Source organism: Vulpes lagopus, chromosome 22, assembly GCF_018345385.1.
Source record: "Vulpes lagopus strain Blue_001 chromosome 22, ASM1834538v1, whole genome shotgun sequence".
In the NCBI taxonomy this organism is placed as follows: Eukaryota; Metazoa; Chordata; class Mammalia; order Carnivora; family Canidae; genus Vulpes; species Vulpes lagopus.
In genome coordinates this window covers 5,897,710-5,919,050 of record NC_054845.1, presented here as the reverse complement: position 1 = coordinate 5,919,050, position 21,341 = coordinate 5,897,710, and the positions used below count along the sequence as shown (strand labels likewise).

At 36.8% G+C, this 21,341-nt stretch overlaps 1 protein-coding gene across 1 annotated transcript in view; it reads left to right on the top strand.

Annotated features, from left to right (window-relative positions):
* Positions 1 to 21,341, top strand: part of HECW2 (HECT, C2 and WW domain containing E3 ubiquitin protein ligase 2) — a 368,781-nt gene that overhangs the window by 276,369 nt on the left and 71,071 nt on the right. The window contains exons 16-18 of the mRNA XM_041737736.1: positions 9,782 to 9,916; positions 13,332 to 13,434; positions 17,392 to 17,488. Coding sequence (XP_041593670.1) covers positions 9,782 to 9,916; positions 13,332 to 13,434; positions 17,392 to 17,488 — 335 coding nt within the window. The remainder of the gene's footprint in view (positions 1 to 9,781; positions 9,917 to 13,331; positions 13,435 to 17,391; positions 17,489 to 21,341) is intronic.

The window sequence follows — 21,341 nt, the reverse complement described above, 5'->3', positions numbered from 1 at the left end:
CTAATCTAAATCCTGGCAGGCTCGAGACCCAAGAAGAGCCTATGTTTCAGTCTGAGTCTGGAAGCCAGAAAACACCAATATCCCAATTCAGTTAGACAGGATTTACATCTTCTCAGCCTTTTTGTTCTGTAGAGCTCTTCAGTTGATTGGGTGACGCCTGCCCACATTAGGGAGAGCAGTCTGCTTAACTTTATCTACTGATTCAAATATTAACCTTATCTGGAAACACACTCACAGACGCACCCATAGTGTCTGGCCAAATGTCTGGATATCTGGTGGCCCAGTAAAATTGACATATAAAATGAACCATCAGGGGTGCCTGAGTGGCTGAGTCAGTTAAGTGTCTGCCTTCAGCTCAGGTCATGATCCTGGGGTCTTGGGATATAACCCTGCAATGGGCTCTTGGCTCAGGCAGGAGCCTGCTTCTCCTTCTCCTCTGCTGCTCCCCCTGCTTGTGCAAGAATTCATGAGCTCTCTCTCTCTGTCAGATAAAAACATTAAAAATAAATACATACATAAATAAGTAACACAAACCATCACAGACTCATGTCTTTGAGTATTATCAGTAGACTCCCTAATGCAGAGGGTTAAGGATAACAGGAGAATGATGTAAAATGGCATGAATAATTAGAAAAATACTATAAAGCTCATTATTTCTTAAGTTCACATAATGGGCTTATCATTTGGTTTAATTTTTAGAAAAGAATGTTCCAGATATTCAATATGGAATAACTTTTTCCCCCGTCTCTTTGTTTTGTACTCTCAAAACATGCAGTGTTATTTTCCCCAAGTCATTCTACATGGGCCTAAATTGAAATACTAAGAAACTTGGAATTTTAAAAGTAATATATCATAAACATCATTTTTAAAAAAGATTTTATTTATTTATTCATGAGACAGAGAGGGAGAGAGAGGCAGAGACACAGGCAGAGGGAGAAGCAGGATCCATGTAGGGAGCCAGATATGGGACTCGATCTCAGGTTTCCAGGATCAGGCCCTGGGCTGAAGGCCGTGCTAAACCGCTGAGCCACCTGGACTGCCCCATAAACATCATTTTAAAAATAACAATTGCAAAATGCTACTCATCTTTTTATTTTAAAGGGAAATGTCTTTTCCCATAGTTTCTTGTGTTTTTCTATATAAATCATATGCTATACCCCCTAGCTAAATTGACATCCATTTCTGTATCCAAACTTGGTAACCCTAGAGCTTTGTAACTTTGGATATCAGATTGGAGGTTTGAGTTAGCAGAATGATCGAAACACCCAACTTAGATTACCATGGCAAGTAGCAGTTATGGTTACGAGGATAGATTTTTTAGAAGAAAACAAATATTTGTACAGTGAAAGTTACCACAATTTGAGCCTACTTAAGGATTCTCATTTTACCAGACCAGAATAGCCAACGTGGCTACAGAAGTTGACCTAGTGATGACACAGATTTCGGTTGTATCCCACAGGAAGCCATCAGCCACAATTTATTGGGTCAAGTTCATCTCAATGAGTAAAATGCAACTTAATATTTGGAAGTCTCCAGTGAATCCCTATAATACCTTAGGATAAGCTCTACACTTTGAAAATCATGCTTTTTGTTAGTTTGATGACTACATTTGTTATTTTTGTGGCACATCTCTTTGTTTTGAAACAGTACCTGTTTGTGGTGGTTACCTGATTTAATAACCTGAAGTTACACAGCAATCTAGGTGGAGATGGAATTAAGTTCTAAACTTGTAAATAACGTGGATTTTAAATGATCTCTTGCTGAGTTTTTAATGGGGTAAAAAGGTGTTATACTAAGTACTAACTCACATAAATACACATAGAAGGCAACAGGAAAGAATAGTTCTGGGACAGAGTACCTTTGGGAACGAGAGGAGAGAGCATAGATTGGTTTTGTGAGTGTATTTCTGAGTATAATTCTAGACTCATGGAATCTTGAAGGAATTTATCCAAGTATGGAGATGGCCTTTGCCTTTTATTTTGAAACGGTTATCTTCATGATCTGTACAGAATCTTCTTTATGAAATATAGTATGCTATTTTAAAATTTCGTGGCAGTGACTTTCTGTTGTATCTAAAATGGGCTGATTTGGATAACACCATCCTCAGTCTTCTATAGTGATGTTTAAATGTTTAATGGCCAATGTTTAAAAACCAGCTCTCCAGGGGAAGTGTGGAGGAGGGCTGATTTGTAACATTTGCCTTTTTCCCATGGGGTAAATTCTCCCACCATAGCCCATTTCAGGCTGCCAGCATATTCCCTTAAAATCTCACAATCAGCTCTCATGTACTGGTGCAAGCCATCCCCAGCATATTGCTGGCTCTCCTATTATATTTCCAACACCTAAAATACCACTACTCCCAACATATAAAATATCCTTTTGCTAACATTTTATATTTAAAGTGTTGCGAATATAGTACTTACCCACATCTGCTAACTGACCATCTGTTTCCAGAGCTCTAGCCCAAACACCATTGGATTCCTGTTTTGTCTCCTCGCAACTCTAAGTCTCTGATCATAGCAGTTTAACAAAATAACCTGCTTTAACTTTTTTGTGACTCATACAGATGTCATGGAATGTTTGGGATCATTCCCTCCAAGTGAACCAAGTGATGGAAAACATTAGCCTGATTATTTTTTACTTATAATAAACTGCATCATTCAGCCTTTTCATTTCTTCTATTACTAAAAATTCTGTTTGGGATATCAATATAGAGAAAATAATACTATATTTATTCTTAACAATTGCAGAGACACTAGGGGGAGGGAGCCAGGAGCTGAGAAGCAATTTGTATTTTGGAAGGGAGAGACTGAGTAAATACAATCTTTATAAAAATTAAAGTAGATTACAATTAACTCTTTTTGAGCATTTTTAAGACTTTGTAGAGTTGAGAAGTCAGAAGTAAGAACAGATTCAATATGCAGTGCTTCTAATTTATAAATCGTTCTTTTATTATCTTCATAGCTTTCCTTTTCTTTTAAATTGAAACGTAATTGACATACATTATGTTAGTTTCAGGTATACCATAATGATTCACATTTGTATACATTGCAAAATGATCACAATGAGTGTAGTTGCCATCTGTCATCATACAAAGTTACATTTATTTGTGACGAGAACTTTTAAGATTTATTATCAACTTTCAAATTTGCAATATGACATTATTGTTTGTAGGCATCATGCTATACGTTATATTCCATAACACATATTTTGTAACTAGAAGTTTGTATCTCTTGATTGCTAATAGATTAGCAACCACTAATCTGTTTTCTGCTTCTATAAGTTTTGTTTTATTGCTTTTTTTTATTCCACATATAAGTGAAATTATACAGTATTTTTTTTCTCTGACTTATTTCAGTAAGCATAATGCCCTCAAGGTCCATTCAGGCTGCCACAAATGGCAAGATTTCATTCTTTTCTTATGGCTGAATATTCCATTGTATATACATATACCACATCTTGTGCATTCACCCATCACTGGACATGTAGATTGTTTCCGTATTTGGCTATTGTAAATAATGGTACAATAAACATGAGGATGCATATATTTTGTTTGAATTAGTGTTCCATTTTCTTTGGGTAGATACCCAGAAGTGGAACTGCTGGATCATATAGTACTTCTATTTTTTTAATTTTGAGGGGAGCCTTCATATGTTTTCCACAATGGCCATACCAATTTACATTCCCTAGCAGTACATAAGGCTTCCACTTTTTTCCACATCCTCACTGACACTTATTTCTTGTCTTTTTTTTTATATTAGCCGTGTTGACTGGTGTGAAATAATATCACAACATGATTCTGATGCGTATTTCCCTGAGGGTTAGTGATGGATATCTTTTTATGTGCCTGTTGGCCATCTATATATTAAACTTGCCCTAGTTCTTGACTGTCAAGCTGCCTCTCCATTTGTTACAACTCATGGGGTCCAGAAATCCAATCTCTCCTGGCTGCAAGATCCTGGTATTCAGTGGTTATTCCCTGTGTGGGCTGCCCTCACCTGCTGCCTCTGGCCAGTAGTGGTAGCAGTGTGAGGGAATAGGGCAGGGTGGGGTTTGGAGGGTTGGCCTTAGCAAGATAAGGTGAAAGGGCAAAAATGACACCCACGAGTACCTCAGTTCCGGGAGAGTCCCAACAAGCTTTTGCCCTTTGGCATATGCTTTGAGATTAATAAATAATCTTCACATATGGCCTAGGCACTCTATTTTTATGCTGGATCCCAAGGCAAGTGAGTCTGCACACAAGCCCTTTAAGAGCAGAATCTCTATTCCCTACAGCCCTGTGGTTCCTCTGGTTGTAAGTCTGGTTGGTTTTCCAAGCAAGATATTTTGAGAGCTTGTCTCTCCAGTGCAGGTCCCAATGGTTAGGGTGCCTGATAATAGGCAAAGCCCCTTACAGAGAAGTTCCTTTTTTGAGAGACCCCTCCCAATGGTTGCTCCACTGGGGGGTGGAATTTTTGGCAAGTTCTCTGCGTCTCCTACCCATCTCAATGTGACCGTTTTATCCTTTGTTTTGGAGTGGCTGTTCAGCTAGTTCTCGTGTTCTTTTCCGAGGGAACTGTTTCGTGTGTAGCTGTAGATTTGTTGTGCCGGTGGGAGGAAGTGAGTTGAGGAAGTGAATTGAGGATCCTCCATCAAGCCACCATCTTGGACCGTCTGCCTTTTTGATAGCTTAATAGAAGATCTGATCTTCCTTGTGTAGCATAGTTACAAGTGCTTGTTTTATTTTGTTTATATGATCTTTTAATGTGAATTCCGAGTTTAGCAGAATGTTAACTGGAAACAATTTCAAACTTCTGTAACTTAGATTTGTTGAGCCTAGGGTTGGTATTTCTTCACAAATACTGATGGCTTTTTCTTTTCTTAAAATAATAGACGCTTAAAAAAATAAAAAGAAAGAATTGTGTAAAGAGAGAGTGTATTTTGTTTGGCCTCACTAAAATACCACTTGGCTCCAACGAGCCCGTATTTCCTGACTCGACCATGCCCTGAAGCCAATGAAAGGGAAGAAGTTCTTCAAATGAGATTTGAGTTTGTGTATTTGCATTCCTTTCAGTTTTTGACTGTGTTGTTAGTCTTAGTTGGTCCAGCACTGTGAAGCTTGAGTCAATTTACTTAATAAAACTTAACAGTAGGGAATCTATGTTGTTCAAAATTTGCTTTGCTCTGGCTAATCTGAAAAAGACCCATTTTGGGATACAATTGTTTTTTTCATGTAGTCTACATTCTCAGCATGCTATTTATCCACACAGAATTTATTAATATGTGTTAAATATTTTCATAAATAAAGGCAGGCTATTCAAGATGGTGACATAAAAAAATGACCCAAAATTAAAAAAAAAAAAAAAAAGTACTAGGTCAACTTCATTACTGGCTTGAACTACTTAGGATATCCTGTGGGAAAGTGATCCAGTTTTCCGACATATTTGGTTTGTGTGTCACAAATAAAAATGGCAAACCTAAAATTTACAGTAACTTTTTCTAAGCTTTTCTCTATTTTAAAGTAGAATACATTTTTTCACAACTCAACTATGACTTAAATAGTCCCCTTTACATGGATAAAGCAGAGCACCAAGGAAACCCGTCCATGGTCACACAGTGGGTGGGGCAAAGGCAAAATGTGTGCCAAGTAATTGTTTTTTGTGCTTCATTCTCTTAGTGCTCTAGTGATATGATTTTGATAGAGGCCTTAATCAAGACCTTTCTCTTCAAGTACTTGGCAGACTTAAAAAGTGTGTGTAAACAGTCTGCACATTCTATTTGACTCTGTAACTAAATAAACCCTTTGTGGGATGCAAATAGCACCCATTCCCCAGCTATAGCCCAGCCTCCAACTGGTCAGTGATGCAAATTGTGGAGAGTAGGTACAGTTTACTATCTGACATTGGTAGCAGCCTTTTCAGTAATGAAACAGTGTTAAGGCCCAGCACTGTAAGGGGCTGTTATTGCCAACCTAATTTAATAAATACTTCAGTGCTCGCTAAAATCATGTACAATGTAAGGTATGAGGAGAGTGGTCGGAACATGAAAAGGAAAAAGATAAGGAGCAGAAAGAATGGAAACAAAAAGATATATGAAGAGGAGACCGAGGGGAAAGAGGTACTACTCATTGGGCTTTACAGTCAGTAGAAAGAAGTTCAAATCCCAGCTTTATAGATTCCCAACTATACATCTCACTTAAATGAGAACTATTACCCAACTATACCGAAGGCAAACAACAATGAGTTATCATTATTTATCAAATACTGAAAATCTTTATTTATAATGGTGATTGTTGGTGGTGATGTGTTCTTCTGTGCTTTGAATTTTAGAAAGGCCATGTTTGCTCTGCATTGCATAGACTTCAGTGTATCAGGTAGGATTTGTTCTAGCTGTATTGTGATAGAAACCCATACAAAGTTTAATATGCAAGATTTAATTCATTCACATAAAGGAGTTCAGAAGTAGGCAGTCTGGGGCTCTTAAGGTGATGTCTCAGGTTGTGAGAGCCGCGGCATCTTCCATTTTTTGCTCAGTCATCTTCTATCTTTATGGTTCCATATGGCTGCTGGAGCTCTGGCAATTATATTTCCTTGTAAGGAGGTTTTCCAGAAGTATCATGTGACACTCTGTTTACATCTCATTGGCCATAACTTAGTCTGGGCCACACATACTTAATAAGGAGCTCAGAAAGTCCAGTTTCACTAGTTCTCTAGTTTTTTGAGCCTTGTATATGGAATGTAGAAAGAAGTATTGTGATCCTGGGAAAAATGTCTTAGAAGTTAAAACTTATTATTAGTACTAATAATAGTAACATTTAAGAGGTCACAGGCACTGTGTTAAAAAATTTATAAGAACCATCTCGTTTGACTTTTCTTTGATGTCAGAGTCATTATCGCCATTTCACAGAAAAGAAATTGTGGTTTTAAAAAAGTTAAGTAGTTTGCCCAAGGTTATGTCACTAGTAAGTGGTGGACCTAATGCTCAGAACCAGCCTTGTCTTTCTCTAGATCCCAACCATTTAATTAGTACTTTGCCTCCCACTTCTCAAGTTTTAACTTGGTAGTTTACCCATATCTATATTGGGATGTTTTAAAAACTTCTATCATATCTGTGGTTTTATAATCTTTAGCTCTCCATGCTTTTCACCTAGCACACATACACACAAAAACACACATATGCACACATATCTCATTTACTTTTTTACTATCTTTACGTATTTTTATGCTTATGTAAAAGAATATGACTTTTATGACTTGATTAGTTAGTTCATTGTGAGCTGTCTCTCTGTACTTTTGGTCAAGATATTAGCAAGTTAGAATTTTATTATTTACTAAGCTCCCCCATCTTTTCCCCAGATTCAGTCTCAAAAGCTATTGGGGATAACAGAGTGAGTAAAAAAGAGTCCTTGCCCTTGAGGCATTTACTGTGTAATTCTTTAGAGAATTGGTTTTAGACAAGCCTCTTAACATCAAATTATACTATGACACTACATGTAAATCACAGCTGACCTAGATGTACACACCCATTTGTCCTTATAATTACAAGTGCATCATTGTTACCTCTAAATGACTACCCATCCCTTTCAAAACATTCCTAAGAAATTAGGTAGAGTAAATAGGTGATTCTATTTTAGTACTCTTTTTATTTTTCCCTTTAAAAACATGGTTTATATTATTGTTTTAGTAATTGAAACTTAATCTTAATTTCATAAATATATGTGGCTGATTATGATATCTATTATTTTGAAATGACCATTTGTAAAAATAGTTTAACTTCTATTTTATGACATTTTGTATAGTGGCAGAAATGATGTATAAATGTATTAGAAGCCCAAATCAAACAGGGACCAGTGTGACATTTGGGACGAGAACCTGCCAAATAAGCCAAATAGAATTTATTGATGGTGGGGTTTTTGTGGGGTTCTTTTTTTTGTTTTTTTGTTTGTTTGTTTGTTTGTTTTTACAAGATCAGAGAAGACAAATATTCCACCTGACATGTTAGGAAAAAAGGAGCATTACCCAGGGACGTGAGGCTGATGACATCATCTCCTATAAGACTTCCACTTCATTCAGTCTTTGTACCTGGAAATCAGATATTGAAAGAAGGGACTGATGAGGATTCTCAGTCAGTATATTTCCCTGCTTTGTTTTCTAGTCCATCTACTGCTTGAGGTTATTTCCTTACAAAGAATTTTTTTTCCCTTATTTGGGAGCTACCTACAAATTGTTTTTCCTATTTGCTTGATTATGTATATACAGAAATATTTTGTTTCATAATGGGAAGGTGATTTTTTAAAAATTTTATTATTATTATTATTATTTAATTTATTTATGATAGACATAGAGAGAGAGAGAGAGAGAGAGAGAGAGGCAGAGACACAGGCAGAGGAGAGGGAGAAGCAGGCTCCATGCCGGGAGCCCGACACGGGACTCGATCCCGGGACTCCAGGATCGCGCCCTGGGCCAAAGGCAGGCGCGAAACCGCTGAGCCACCCAGGGATCCCCTGAATTTTTTAATTGACACAAATTTTTTATCTAAACCTGGGATTTGCCTCAGTGTTTTCATACCTAGTCTTTAAAGTAGTGAACCGAGCTCCATCAGTTTGAGAAGTCAGTTCTTTTTTACTTGGGTTATTTGGCATATATCATGTGCCCTGACACTTGATTTAAAGGTAGTATGTCTCCCGGCTCTCCTAATAGTCCTTTTATCTTGATGACCTAATAAACTTTATCTGATCATGGAAAACTTACATTTCCTAATTGTCCTTGAGATAATGGGCTTCGTTATTACCTAGAGCAAATTTTACTTTGAAGACTTATACCATTTGGCTCCTAACGACAACGATAAATTAAGCTAGTGTAGAGCTTCAGAATTTAACAAAGAAAAGGAATTTTAAAAGGGTTTTCCACATTATATGCAGCCCTTACTGCAACAGTGAAGGAAACGGTTTATAGTGTTTTGTGATATCATCAAGGATTCTGCAGTAAACCCACAGACATGATTCCTTCCTCCTTTCACATTGTAAGGGGGAGAAATGTTTATTATAAATGAGGGAGATATGTTTTTATAAGAAATCCACAGCTCATAGAACTTAAGTGGCTTGCTCAAAGTCATTGTAGGTGATAGAATTTGTATGGAATGTGTGATCACTGATTAAACTGGAAAAAGCAAATGGGAAGGAGATTTTAAAGTCTCGGAAAACTGCCAGAGTCAGAATGTTTTTTCTTAGATAATGGGTAGCCGGTGGAAGCTTTGGATTGGAGCAGTGATGTAATCAAACCGTTTAGAGAGAATATTCTGATACTGAGGTACTGGTTAAATGAATAAGGTTGTAGAGATGTGGAACAACTGAAGACTATTAATACTTATATGTGTAAGAGAAAGCCCTGAAATAATAGGATGGACTGGGATGGGACAAATGGAGGAGACACTACTCTGGGGAAAGAGGGGAGGCTGGAGGCTGACAGTGTAGGAGAAGGAAAGAAGTCAGTGATGTTGAAGTTTCAGGTGCTAAGAACTTCGTAGTGACCATCAATAGCAGCCCTAAGAGCTTAAAGAGCCCCAGTTAAGAGAAGCCCAAATGCCCTTTCATATGACTCCTCTCTAAGATCCCATTTTTGAAGACTATCTCTCAGATTATTTCCTAAAATCAGGAATAATGCTCCCCAAAGACTAACATTGAGAAAACGGAGCTAAGATCATTAGATGAAGTGAGTCTTTTCCTGAGTGTGTGAAATGATGGATCAGCTAAGACAAGCGTGTGGCATGAATTTGACTATTGACCGAGGGGATTGTTTCCTAGGCATTTTTTGTCGACCACAACTCCCGCACCACCACTTTTATCGACCCCCGGCTCCCACTCCAGAGCAGTAGACCCACGAGCGCACTGGTTCATCGGCAGCACCTGACCAGGCAACGCAGCCACAGCGCAGGCGAGGTGAGTCCCACACCGCACACCCCCGGGAAGGGCCTGGGCCTTCGTGGAAGCCACAGGGACATGGTGGCTATGGCAGTGGGCTGGCTTCTTATTACTGTCTTGTTTTTCCAGTTTGATTTGGAGATTAGCCTTTGGAGACTGAGACTGTGTTGGAATGTTGACAGGGCTTCTCTGGGAGTACACAGAACCTAATTTGCAAATTTTAAAAGACAGGTATATGGGGAAAGATGAAAGAATTGAGAGTTTTTTTACAATTGGGAGATGAAAAAAAAATTGGGAGATGATGAGAGAAAACTCTCAATGTTATGAACTGTTCAGGAGAGGATCATGGTAAACCCTTTTGCATATCTGAAGGTAGCTTCATAGGAAAAATAAATGTAAGTTTTTTTCATGACCCAACGGTAAAATGGGCAGAGGTCAAAACAAGGTTTGTATGGTTTGGTTTGAGAGAGGCGGACATCACATAACTGAACACCAATCATTATGCTTACGAACTGCAAAATGATCTAAATGTAACTTATAATGGGCTAAATTGTAGTTATATACCGAGAGGTTTTCTGCGCGAGGGTTGCTGGATTGCATTAAAATCTTCAGCCAATGCTCTGGGGTTGTGGTGTCCTCACTAATATTCTGTAAAATCACCCCATAAATGAGAGTTGATTCATGTACTACTCTAAGAGCCCAGAGAAAATGGGCAGAATTAAAAATTACTGAAAGCTCTACCAAGCTCTACCTTGCTGGCTTGCAGTGACCTGTGGTAACCACGTGGGGGCTCTCAAATAGCTTAACCAAAAAGAAAAGAAAAAAATGAAATAATCACTTCCTGTTTTCCTTTTACTTTAGCAGCTTAAATAAAAGGAATGTTTTGTGTCAACTTTTTTTTCTCTTTAATCCTGGTTATTCTTTGAATGTGTATCATCGCTTGGTATACATTATTTCTAAAAATTTGCCCAGGCAAAAAGAATTAAGATTCTTTTCCATGTCTGCGTGCATATTATATTTTCAGTGTTATGTTGTAGGTCGAATATCTTTGTAGCCTCTCTTATAAGAAAAAATTATGAATGCGATAAATAACTGGATTTGATTCATCAGAATTCTATTCTTGGAATTTCCCCTCATGATTTACATACTTGTGTGTTTGCTGATTCTAAGTGCGGACATAGAAGAGTATACTTGAGAAGTGCATATAAAAGTGATATATAAATCTATTGCAGGATGAAGTATGCACAAAAATATTTATGTCTTATGAGTAACTAATAAATCTTTACTTTGCTGCCATGGAAACCATTAGGGGTGAACTGGATGATGCTAACAGCATTCATCTGAAAAGCAGAACAGTTCTCTCACCTTTGGACCTTGTGTGTGATACATACCATAATTAGGGCCCTGCCTGATTTTATCACAAGGCCAGTGTACTTTAGCCACTTGCCTTATCTTGACTTCACAGTATGGAGCTGGCTGCTGGGCCTGGTCAGGACTACATGCATAAGATTAGCAGCAGACACCTTCCTTTTTCTTTCAATTCCTCTGCCTCAGAACTTGAGTTATTTTCATGGTCTAGTAATAGCCTGTTGTGGTAGAGGAATCCTAAGGTACACCTTCAAATTTAAATGAAGATAGCTCTTCGTGCTGATGGAGACTGAATAATGGAACAGAGATAACCTCATACAAACTCAGCAGTGAGCCCCAGGCTTGTCAGACCATTGACAGGAATGGGCTTTCTGGCACAGCTGTGGGAAGCCTGCACATTCTGCAGTGCTACACACATTTATCTGGCCTTGCCCACTGTCTGACAGTCTGGTTTGAAGAAGTGGGGTGTTGAAGGGAAGGAAGACAGTTGGCTGTTCTGGAAAATAATGATGCATGACCACATATTGACAGGAGGGCAAGTATATGTTCGCATATTGAAATAAGTTCTGTGACTGACAAACAAGGTTGGTTAATGATCGAGTCTCCTCTTGAGAGTGGCTGACTTTACTCTTCAAAGCCGATAATTCAAGAGAAGCAGAGTGAGAAACTTCTTGTCATACACAGAAGTCTTTCCACCCACTCTCTTATACTCATTTAGCAAATATTAACAGATAGTAGAAATTTTAATTGTATCTGCCATCCAACAAGATAATTCTTACCAAACACTTGCAGTGTAGAAATATAGTGGTTGGTGTGAAGGATACAAATAGCATATGTTCCTTGTTTTTATTAAGGAGAAAATAGATAAAACTAACCATAATACAAATGAATACAACTATGTATGAAAATGCTTTATGTGTATGACATTCATAATGGCAGCTGCTTAAAAAATGTGTACCAAGTGCTGTGGGAGCTCTGAGAAGGGAGCATTTAAAGTCAGCTTGATCGGAGGGGAAGGCTTCATCAAGGAGAGGCTGTTTGAACTACACCGTGAAGAATGAGTGGGAGCATTCTTGAAGGATAGGCAAGCAGTGTAGAATGGGAACCGTGTTTTTAGTTTTAGGACCTTTAGAAAAACCCTCACCAAACACCTAACAGATAACAAGGTGATAAAATGGTGGTGAAGGTTTGGATGGGTGGGAGTAGAAGCTCTGTTTTTAAAGCCACAGTTTATAAATCCAGTATGTTATTTTGCCTATTTTTCTCTTACTCTCTGATACTTCCTTTCTACTGTTGTCTGAATAGACTTCTGTAATACTGCAGGGGGTTTGCTAAAACACAAGCTAAAGCAATGTTAGCGTATACTGATTGGACTATTAATGGGCATTTTTGTTGATCTACTCATTTGTATGAGTTTCTAAATCTAGAATAGGTACAATAAATAATTCAGGTTGGGGCAACCTTATTTAGCTCTTTCACATCTGCTGTGATTAGTTCCCTGGTGTGGGAGGTTCAAACCAGAAAGAGCTGTTGTACGGGGTGCTCTAACAGGCATGTAAAATTGCTTCTAAGGAGAAAACACACCAACTCAGAACCCCACACGAAGCCAGCTGCTCTTTAGCCTCCACTGAGCAGGGATTCCCCTGACCTGCCTTGGCTGAAAGAAGGGGTAACCTGGCATTGATACTTCCCAAGTTCTCTCTCTGATGTATTGTTGCAGGGTTTTGTTCTGTCAAAACAGAGGTTAGTGCTGACAAACAGGTCTGCTGGTTAGCTTCTACAGCCCCGATAATTGTTCCCATCTGGAACTACCTCTGTTACCACCTGGTACATAGTCACTGCCTGGGCCTCTGTCAAGGACATGGGTGCCCCAACCTGTGGGGGTTCAGTTCAACCACTAAAGCAGAGCTTTTGAGAGCCCCATGTCAGCTCCTCAGCTGCCTTCTGTTCTGATCAGTTGGTACTTAATGCTCATTGTCAAGTATTTTGAACAACTAGGCTTGGTGTGCTGATTTAAGCCAGTCTGGGTCTTGGTGCAGAACATAAAGGATCCTTCTATTTGCAGGTAGGAGAAGATTCTCGACATACAGGACCACCAGTTCTTCCCAGGCCATCAAGTACATTCAATACAGTCAGTAGGCCACAGTACCAGGATATGGTTCCAGTGGGTATGTCATCCCTTTCCAGAAGTCTTTATTTTCACTTTTCATATCAGTGTGAATCATGCATTCTGTGCCAATACTTCCCTGTTGTCAGCCTGCTACTTTTGCCCGGTAATGAGAAACTGTTGCATTATCCCTAAGAAACTGATTGGAATTGCAAAGTACTCATGTCATATAAAATCCTACAGGATGAGATTTCTTTTTATATTACTTTACCTTTTCTGAGTAGAGCTGTCTTATTAGATGGTTGAAGTAAAGAAAAATAAGCTATTGTGGCAAATATATTATGTGGTCATTTCAAATTCAGCATTGGACAAGCATATACTTAGTATCTATCTAATGCTTGGGACCAAATTTAAATAGTTGTGTGAACCTACTGTAGCCTGATAATAGGAGAGAGCGATGATGCCACATTCTTAAAATTTTGGTAAAGAGCTGTGTATTTGTAGCAAATACAAGGCAGCAAGAGCCTCCAAACTTGTGAAATAAAAAAAAAATTAATTGCAAATAGGCCTAACGAACAACTTTTTTATTCACATGGTGAGGTTGAAGTAGATCAGTTTTCATACCTGGAGCCCTAAAGCAGGCCATATGGGCCCCCTGCTTCATCTTAAATTTGAATAGCTCTCCATTTGTCTGTTTTTATCTCAGAGTTTTCACTTCCTTAAGGAAGACTTTAACATGAAATATAAAGTAATTCCCATCCATTATTTAACTAAAGAAGTTTGACAAACACTGGACAAGAAGAAATCTTGGATCCAAACCTAACAGTCTATTTTATCATAGTGTTACGAATAGGATACTATTGCACAGAGAATTTAAAAATCTTATAAAATTGTTGCTCACAAAGTTATCTAGTCTCTGTAGATAGAATGTAAAAACCCACTGACAAAATTCCAGTTGTAAAAGTGTTTCCTTAAAAAAAATTTTTAAGTGATCTCATTATTTACGTATGATGAAATGTGTGGTTAGGTACACTTCAGGTTTGACGATGGGTTTCCATGTTAGCAGATAGTATTTTAAGACTTTTATTCACATTTAACTAAAATACATATGCATAGGCAGCATGATACAGCTGAAATTTGAACTGGCAAATGTTTAGAATGTTGTATTTCTTTTATTTGGCCATTTGTTAAAGTAAAGCATGTTCCTTGATCATATTTATGAACACCAGAGCGTTGACTGAACTAGGATCACTGATGTTTGAGAATCTATGTGTTTAATTCTGTGGGTGAAATCTATTTATATTTCTGATTAGAATCAGATATAATCAAGATGAATAATCTTAAGTAAACAAATTGGTTTTCTTGACAAAAGAGGAATTAATTATTAGAGCCCTTAATGAATTGTAATGAACTATTTTAAAATTTCTGTGGACATTAGCCAGTTTGACAAAAATACATTTTTTCTTTTCTTTTGATGTTATATACATAGTTTGATGATATACAACAATTATGTTGTACCTGTTGGTATAGTTGGTTTGGTAAATAGCAACGTGTGACAAAATGGCATTTATTTCCACATAAAATTTGAGAATGGTTTGTCCTCTACATTTTGGTAGTAGCTATTGCTGACAACTGTTTCTTTGTAAATTGAAGTATAGTTGACCTAGACATACAATGTTATATTAGTTTCCAATGTACAACATTCCACAATTCTATACTTTACTCAGTGTATATCCCATACAGAATTATTACAATATTATTGACTATACTCCCTGTGATGTACTTTTCATTCCCATGACTTATTTATTTTATGACTGGAAGTTTGCACCTCTTGATCCTCTTAAACTATTTTGTCTGTCCTCTCAGTCCTCTCTCCTCTGGCAACCATCAATTTCTGATTTTGTTTGTTCATTTGTTTTGTTTCTTTAGAGACCACACATAAATGAAATCACACAATATTTGTCTTTGCCTGACTCATTTCACTTGGATAACACTTTCTAGGTCCATTCACTTTGTTGCAAATGGCAAAATTTTGTTATTTTTTATTGCAGAGTAATATTCTACTATATATAGAATTATATACAAAATCACATCTTCATCCATTTATCAGTGGACAGTTATGTTGCTTCCCTGTCTTGGCTATTATAAATAATGCTGCAATGAACAGAGAGATGGATATATTTTTTAGAATTAGTGCTTTTTTCTTCAGGTCAATATCCAGTAGTGGAATTTTTAGAGCATGTGATATGTCTGTTTTTAACTTTTCAAGGATCCTCCATACTATTTTTCATAATGACTGCAGCAATTTACATTCCCACCAACAGTAAACAGGGGTTCCTTTTCCTCCACATCCCTGCCGACACTTGTTATTTCTTGTCTCTGATACTAGCCATTCTAACAGATGTGAGGTGATATCTCACTGTGGCTTTGATTTGTATTTCTCTGATGATTAATGATGTAGAGCATCTTTTCATGTATCTGTTGGCTGTCTGTATGTCTTCTTTGGAAAAATGTCTATTCAGGTCCTCTGCCCATTTTCCAATGGGATTATTTGTTTTCTGGTGTTGAGTTAAATGAATTCTTTATATATATTTTGGATATTAACCTCTTATTGGATATATGATTTGCAAATATGTTCCCCTGATGTTTAGTATATTACCTTTCATTTTTTTTTATGTTCCCTTTGCTATGTAAAAGCTTTTTAGTTAGGTATAATCCCAAGAGTTTGTTTTTGCTTTTGTTTTTGTTCCTGAGGAGACATATCAGAAAAATGTTGCTAGGGCCAATGATCAAGAGATTCCTGTCCATGTTTGTTTTGTTTTGTTTTGTTTTTTTCAGGAATTTGTGGCTCCAGGTTTTACATTTAGGTCTTTAATCCATCTGGAGTTCATTTTTTGTGGATAATGTAAGAAAATGAGCCAGTTTCATTCTTTTGCCTATAACTACCTAGTTTTTCTAGTACCATTTATTCAAGAGACTGTTTTTTCCCTATTGTATATTCTTGCCTCCTTTATTATAGATCTTTATCATATAAGCATGGGTATGTTTCTGGGCTCTGTATTCTATTCTATTGATCTGTGTGTCTATTTTTGTGCCTGTACCACACTATTTTAACTATTATAGCTTTGTAGTTTAGCTTGAAATCTAGGATTGTGAAACCTCTTATTATACTTTCTTGAGATTATTTTGGCTATTATGGGTCTTTTGTGGTTCCATACAAATTTTAAGATTGTTCTAGTTCTGTAAAAAAATGTTGTTTTTTTTAAAGATTTTATTTATTTATTTATTTGAGAGAGACCAAGAGAGAGAGCACCAGTGGGGTAGGGGCAGAGGGAGAGGAAGAAGCAGGCTCCCTGCTAATTAGGGAGCCTGATGCAGGGCTCTGTTCCAGGACCTTGCGATCATGACCTGAGCTGAAGGCAGATGCTTAACCACCTGAGCCACTCAGACACCACATTGTTGGTGTTTTGATAGGAATTTTGTTGAGTCTGTAGAGTACTTTGGGGAATATGTACATTTAACAGTGTTAATATTTCCAATCCATGAGCATATTATACCTTTCCATTCATTTGTGTCATCTTCAATTTCTTTTATCAGTATCTTCGGTTTTCAGATCACTATTGTATTTGGGCAACTCTTATGCTGTCTATCTCTCTGAATGGCTGATATTTAATCAGAAGATGGTTTTCCATTTCTAACAGTTGCTTATGAGATTTTTGGTAAAGCAGTAGTTAAAAACAATATCTAGAATCTTGTTAGTGATCTCTTCCTGCAATTTGATAATAAACATGTCTTATGGGATGAGTTTAATTAGTGCCTATATCAGACCTACTAGATCTAAGTCCAAAAGTCCTATAACAGGTAGACACAATTTGGAATTTAAGCATCTGGAGTAGCTCCAAACTATGACTTTGATTACAACGAATTTAACCAAAAAACAGACTTTTAAGTTTGGATTTATGTACATAAACCTAATAACAGATTTTTAAAGTATTGTTACAATTTCTGATTTTTTCAGCTTACAATGACAAGATTGTTGCATTTCTGCGCCAACCCAACATCTTTGAAATTCTGCAGGAGCGTCAACCTGATCTTACCAGGAATCATTCACTCAGGTAACTGTAGTATTGGTATTTGGTTCAAGTTCCACAAGCCCTAACTATTAAATCTTCAGTAACACTGACCATCATCTTGGAAATTCACTCTTTCTTTCTGGCGATCTAACCAAAGGCATCTTGTGCACAAATACTTTATGTATTAACAACCAGGTCATTGTAGTCCTGGCTTTTATCTATTAATTATAAAGATTGAATAAGATTGACAAAAGAACCTAGAACCCTTTTAAAGAATATATATGAAAAAGAAACAAAAATTCATGGCCAAGGATACATCCTTGATGTGCAGATTATAATGAAAATAATAAGACACTAACTCTGAATTAGTTTAAGTAAACAAAAGTAACAGAGTTTACTGAATTGAGATTTATAAAATCCTAGGCTCAGTATTTACATTTTTTAATAAAAACATAGTGGAACCCAAGGAAGGAATCTGATACTCCTCACCATCCAGTATTCGCCTGCATTAACCCTCTCTCCTAAACAGCTCACACTTAAGCATCACACTTAAGCCCAGTTTTACTTTCCTGAATACATGCTGTTCCTGTTCCCTGGCAAGTTTTTCTCTTGTGCATTTGTCAAGGAAGGTCTTTCCTTTAAAACTCAATGCAAGATACCCTTACTTGAAGCCTCTCAGCTGTACTGTGAGCTCTTGCTTTCAAGATCTAGCTAGTATTTCTCAACCTCATTGTTGTAGGTATCAGCAGAGATGGAAAAAGATACGAATTTCTACTTAAAATTTGACATAAGAGACCTACTGTGCATACTGTGCATACTACTGTGCTGTTACTACACGCTACTTCTTAGTAGCGTGTGTGGTACTAAGGGTCCAGTTGCTATAAACTTTTTTATAGAGATACAAAGATAGTACATTTAATATTTAGAGGCCATAAAGTATATTTGACCACTTAGTTTGTATGTTTTGTTTTGCTTTTGGTTCCAATACAGTTTAATTATATATTTTTATAGAAACAAAATTCATGTGAAATTTTACAAATTACAATGACAGAATAAAGAGTGATAGTACAAAAACAGAAAAAAAATGTGCAGATTATATGGTTCATATGTCATCTTTATTGGTAGAAATATGTTTTTCCATTGGTGCCATCTTGGCCCACAACAGTGATTCTCCAATACTACTGTACTTAGTTGTACCAAACTTTTCATGAGTATCAGCTGGGGAGCTTTGTAAAGTATAAAATGTCAGGTCTTCTCTCTCTCAACCCTTCTCTCTTCTCTGAATTTACATCCTGTATCCTCCTACACCCTGTCCAGAAATTTAATTCAGGAGGTTCAGGGGACAGCTCAAGCATTTAATATCTTAAAACCTCTTCATCTAATTCCAGTAGCTCATCCAGGTGTAATAACCTCTGTTTTAGACACTAATTGATAATTATGTAGTGTATCACATGGTCCTTTATGCTGTTTTGGTTATGTGACTTTTGTGTTATAATTTGACTTACTTATACTCTGTTTTCGAACTAAATTATAAGTTCCTTGCAAATACGGATCTTATTCAACTCATTATGTCTCCTCTTTACTGCTTAAATATCAAGAATAGTACTCTATATATAGTGAATGTGTGTGTGTATGTATATATATACATATATATATATATAGAGAGAGAGAGAGAGATTTTTGTTGATTTGAAAACAAATTACCAATTCTTACGTTCTTAGTCTCTCGTATCTTTTATTTTATTGAAGCATAATTGATATACAACATTATATTAGTTTCAGGCATACAACATAATGATTCAGTATTTGTATATATTGTGAAATGATCACCACAATAAGTCTAGTTAAGAACCATCACCATACATTGTTACAGAATCCTTTTCTTATAATGAGAACTTTTAAGATCTGCTCTCTTAGCAACTTCCAAATAGGCAATACAATATTATTAACTACAGTTGCCATGCTGTACATTGCATCTCCATGACTTATTTATTTTATAACTGGAAGTTTGTACTTTATAATCTCCTCTCCCCATCTCATTCACTCCCCATCTCCTGTCAGTCTCTCATAGCTTTAAAATTGTCATTATTGTCTATAAAGTTTCTAAAGGCTAAAGGCTACATGTAATTTCAAGTATGACTATAAACATTGCCTACACAGAAATCCCAGTTTCACAGTAGTTAACATCTAATGCAAGGCTTAGTGCCTTTCCCAACCTGATAAGCATTCTGTTCTCAGTCACAAGAAAATTATAGAAATTAGATGAGCTATCTCATTTTGCATATTTGTATATTATGGCATCCACTCTGTAATCCATGGTCCACTGGATAGTCTCATGTAAGAAGTTTTCGTTAATAATATTGTAGAAATAAACTCCTCAGTTGTCCACTGAGAGATCTTAGAAATTCTTGACCACAAAACAAAATAAAAGAACCCAAATCTCTCCTCTTTTGCTAACCACAAAATAAGGGGAACTCTATCTTCTTTCTTTCCCACTAGCTCTAGGCCCAGCACACACACACACACATACACACACACACACACACACACACACGCACACGCTGCTAGTTAGTTTCTCTTCCTGTCAGGGTACCCCACCCCCCACAAAAAAAAAAACAAAAAAGGAGACTCAAGAAGATTTCTGCTTTTGCTCTTCACACCACAGTATTATCTACAGGAATTTTACATATCTTTACATTTCCTCCATTGGAGGTACTAGATGATTTAATATACTTGAATGAGGCATCCAACAGTATCATGATTCTTCAGTTATTTGACAGAACTTTAATAGATCTTAACAAAGTAAAAAACTGCTGGCCCCACTTGGTAGCTGTCAATTTTGTTTTTGTTTTTCCTTCTGCTTTTCAGAGTCTTAAAAGTCTCTAACCTAAAGATTGGTAAGGATTTTTATTTTTTTAGTGACCCCCAGTGTCTTCAGCTGAGCATTCTTTTTAACATAGATCTTACATGGTAATCTATTGGTAAGAAATTATTTGATAAGCTTTGAAATAAGTTTACATCTTATTCCAACTTATTTCTAACTTCTATCTTATACTTTCTAAAACTATTTACAGCATTTGACCATAAAAAGCATATGCTCCCGTGACAAGTAGAAGGAAGCAGGAACATAAATCAATGAGATAATGCTCTTCCTCTTACCCAGAGTCGTCTGTCACAGTGCACTTTTCTTTTCTGAAAAGTTTTTTGTAGTTGAGTGTTTTGCTTATTACAACAACGCAATGGGGAAGTTTGTGTATCTTAGAGAACACTGTGTTTCATATGGTTAAAAACTGCATCGTAAAAGGTGTTCCCACAAATGCAGAGGTGGGGAGCCCCCTGGGGTTCTTTAATCTCGTATTTCAGTGCTAACTTTCGATAAAAGATTTATAGGTGGAATTGTGCCACTGAGTAATTGTGTGCCAAGGATAACTGAGCAAGGATCCTCAACACTAGTGAAGCTCTTCCTCATCCGTAGCATGGTCATTTAAAAGAAATATCCATTCTTTCTCTCCCCACAATATGAGGAAAAGTGTTAGCCCTTGGCACTTTCAGATGGGTATATCTATTTACGTTGAGTTTTTCCTGTTTAGCTTGTGATTCTTCCTAAACCAGAGGATAGCCAGCAGTTTATTTAGTTTCTATCCATATATGGCTTCCTCTTCCTCGACACTCTACTTGTGTATCTTTTACTGTAGAATGGCTCTGGTAGCATGTACAACAGAATATGGCTTTAGCTTTCAACTGCTATATTTAAATCTCTGCTCCCTCTAACTTTATCTGTTGTGTAAAGGTTATGCTATGAAGTTATCGTCTCCTTTTTTTTTAATCTAAGAAGAGATTTATTTCTTTGTCTATAAAAGTCAACATCTAAACGTCAGTACTACTTCCTTCAAGTG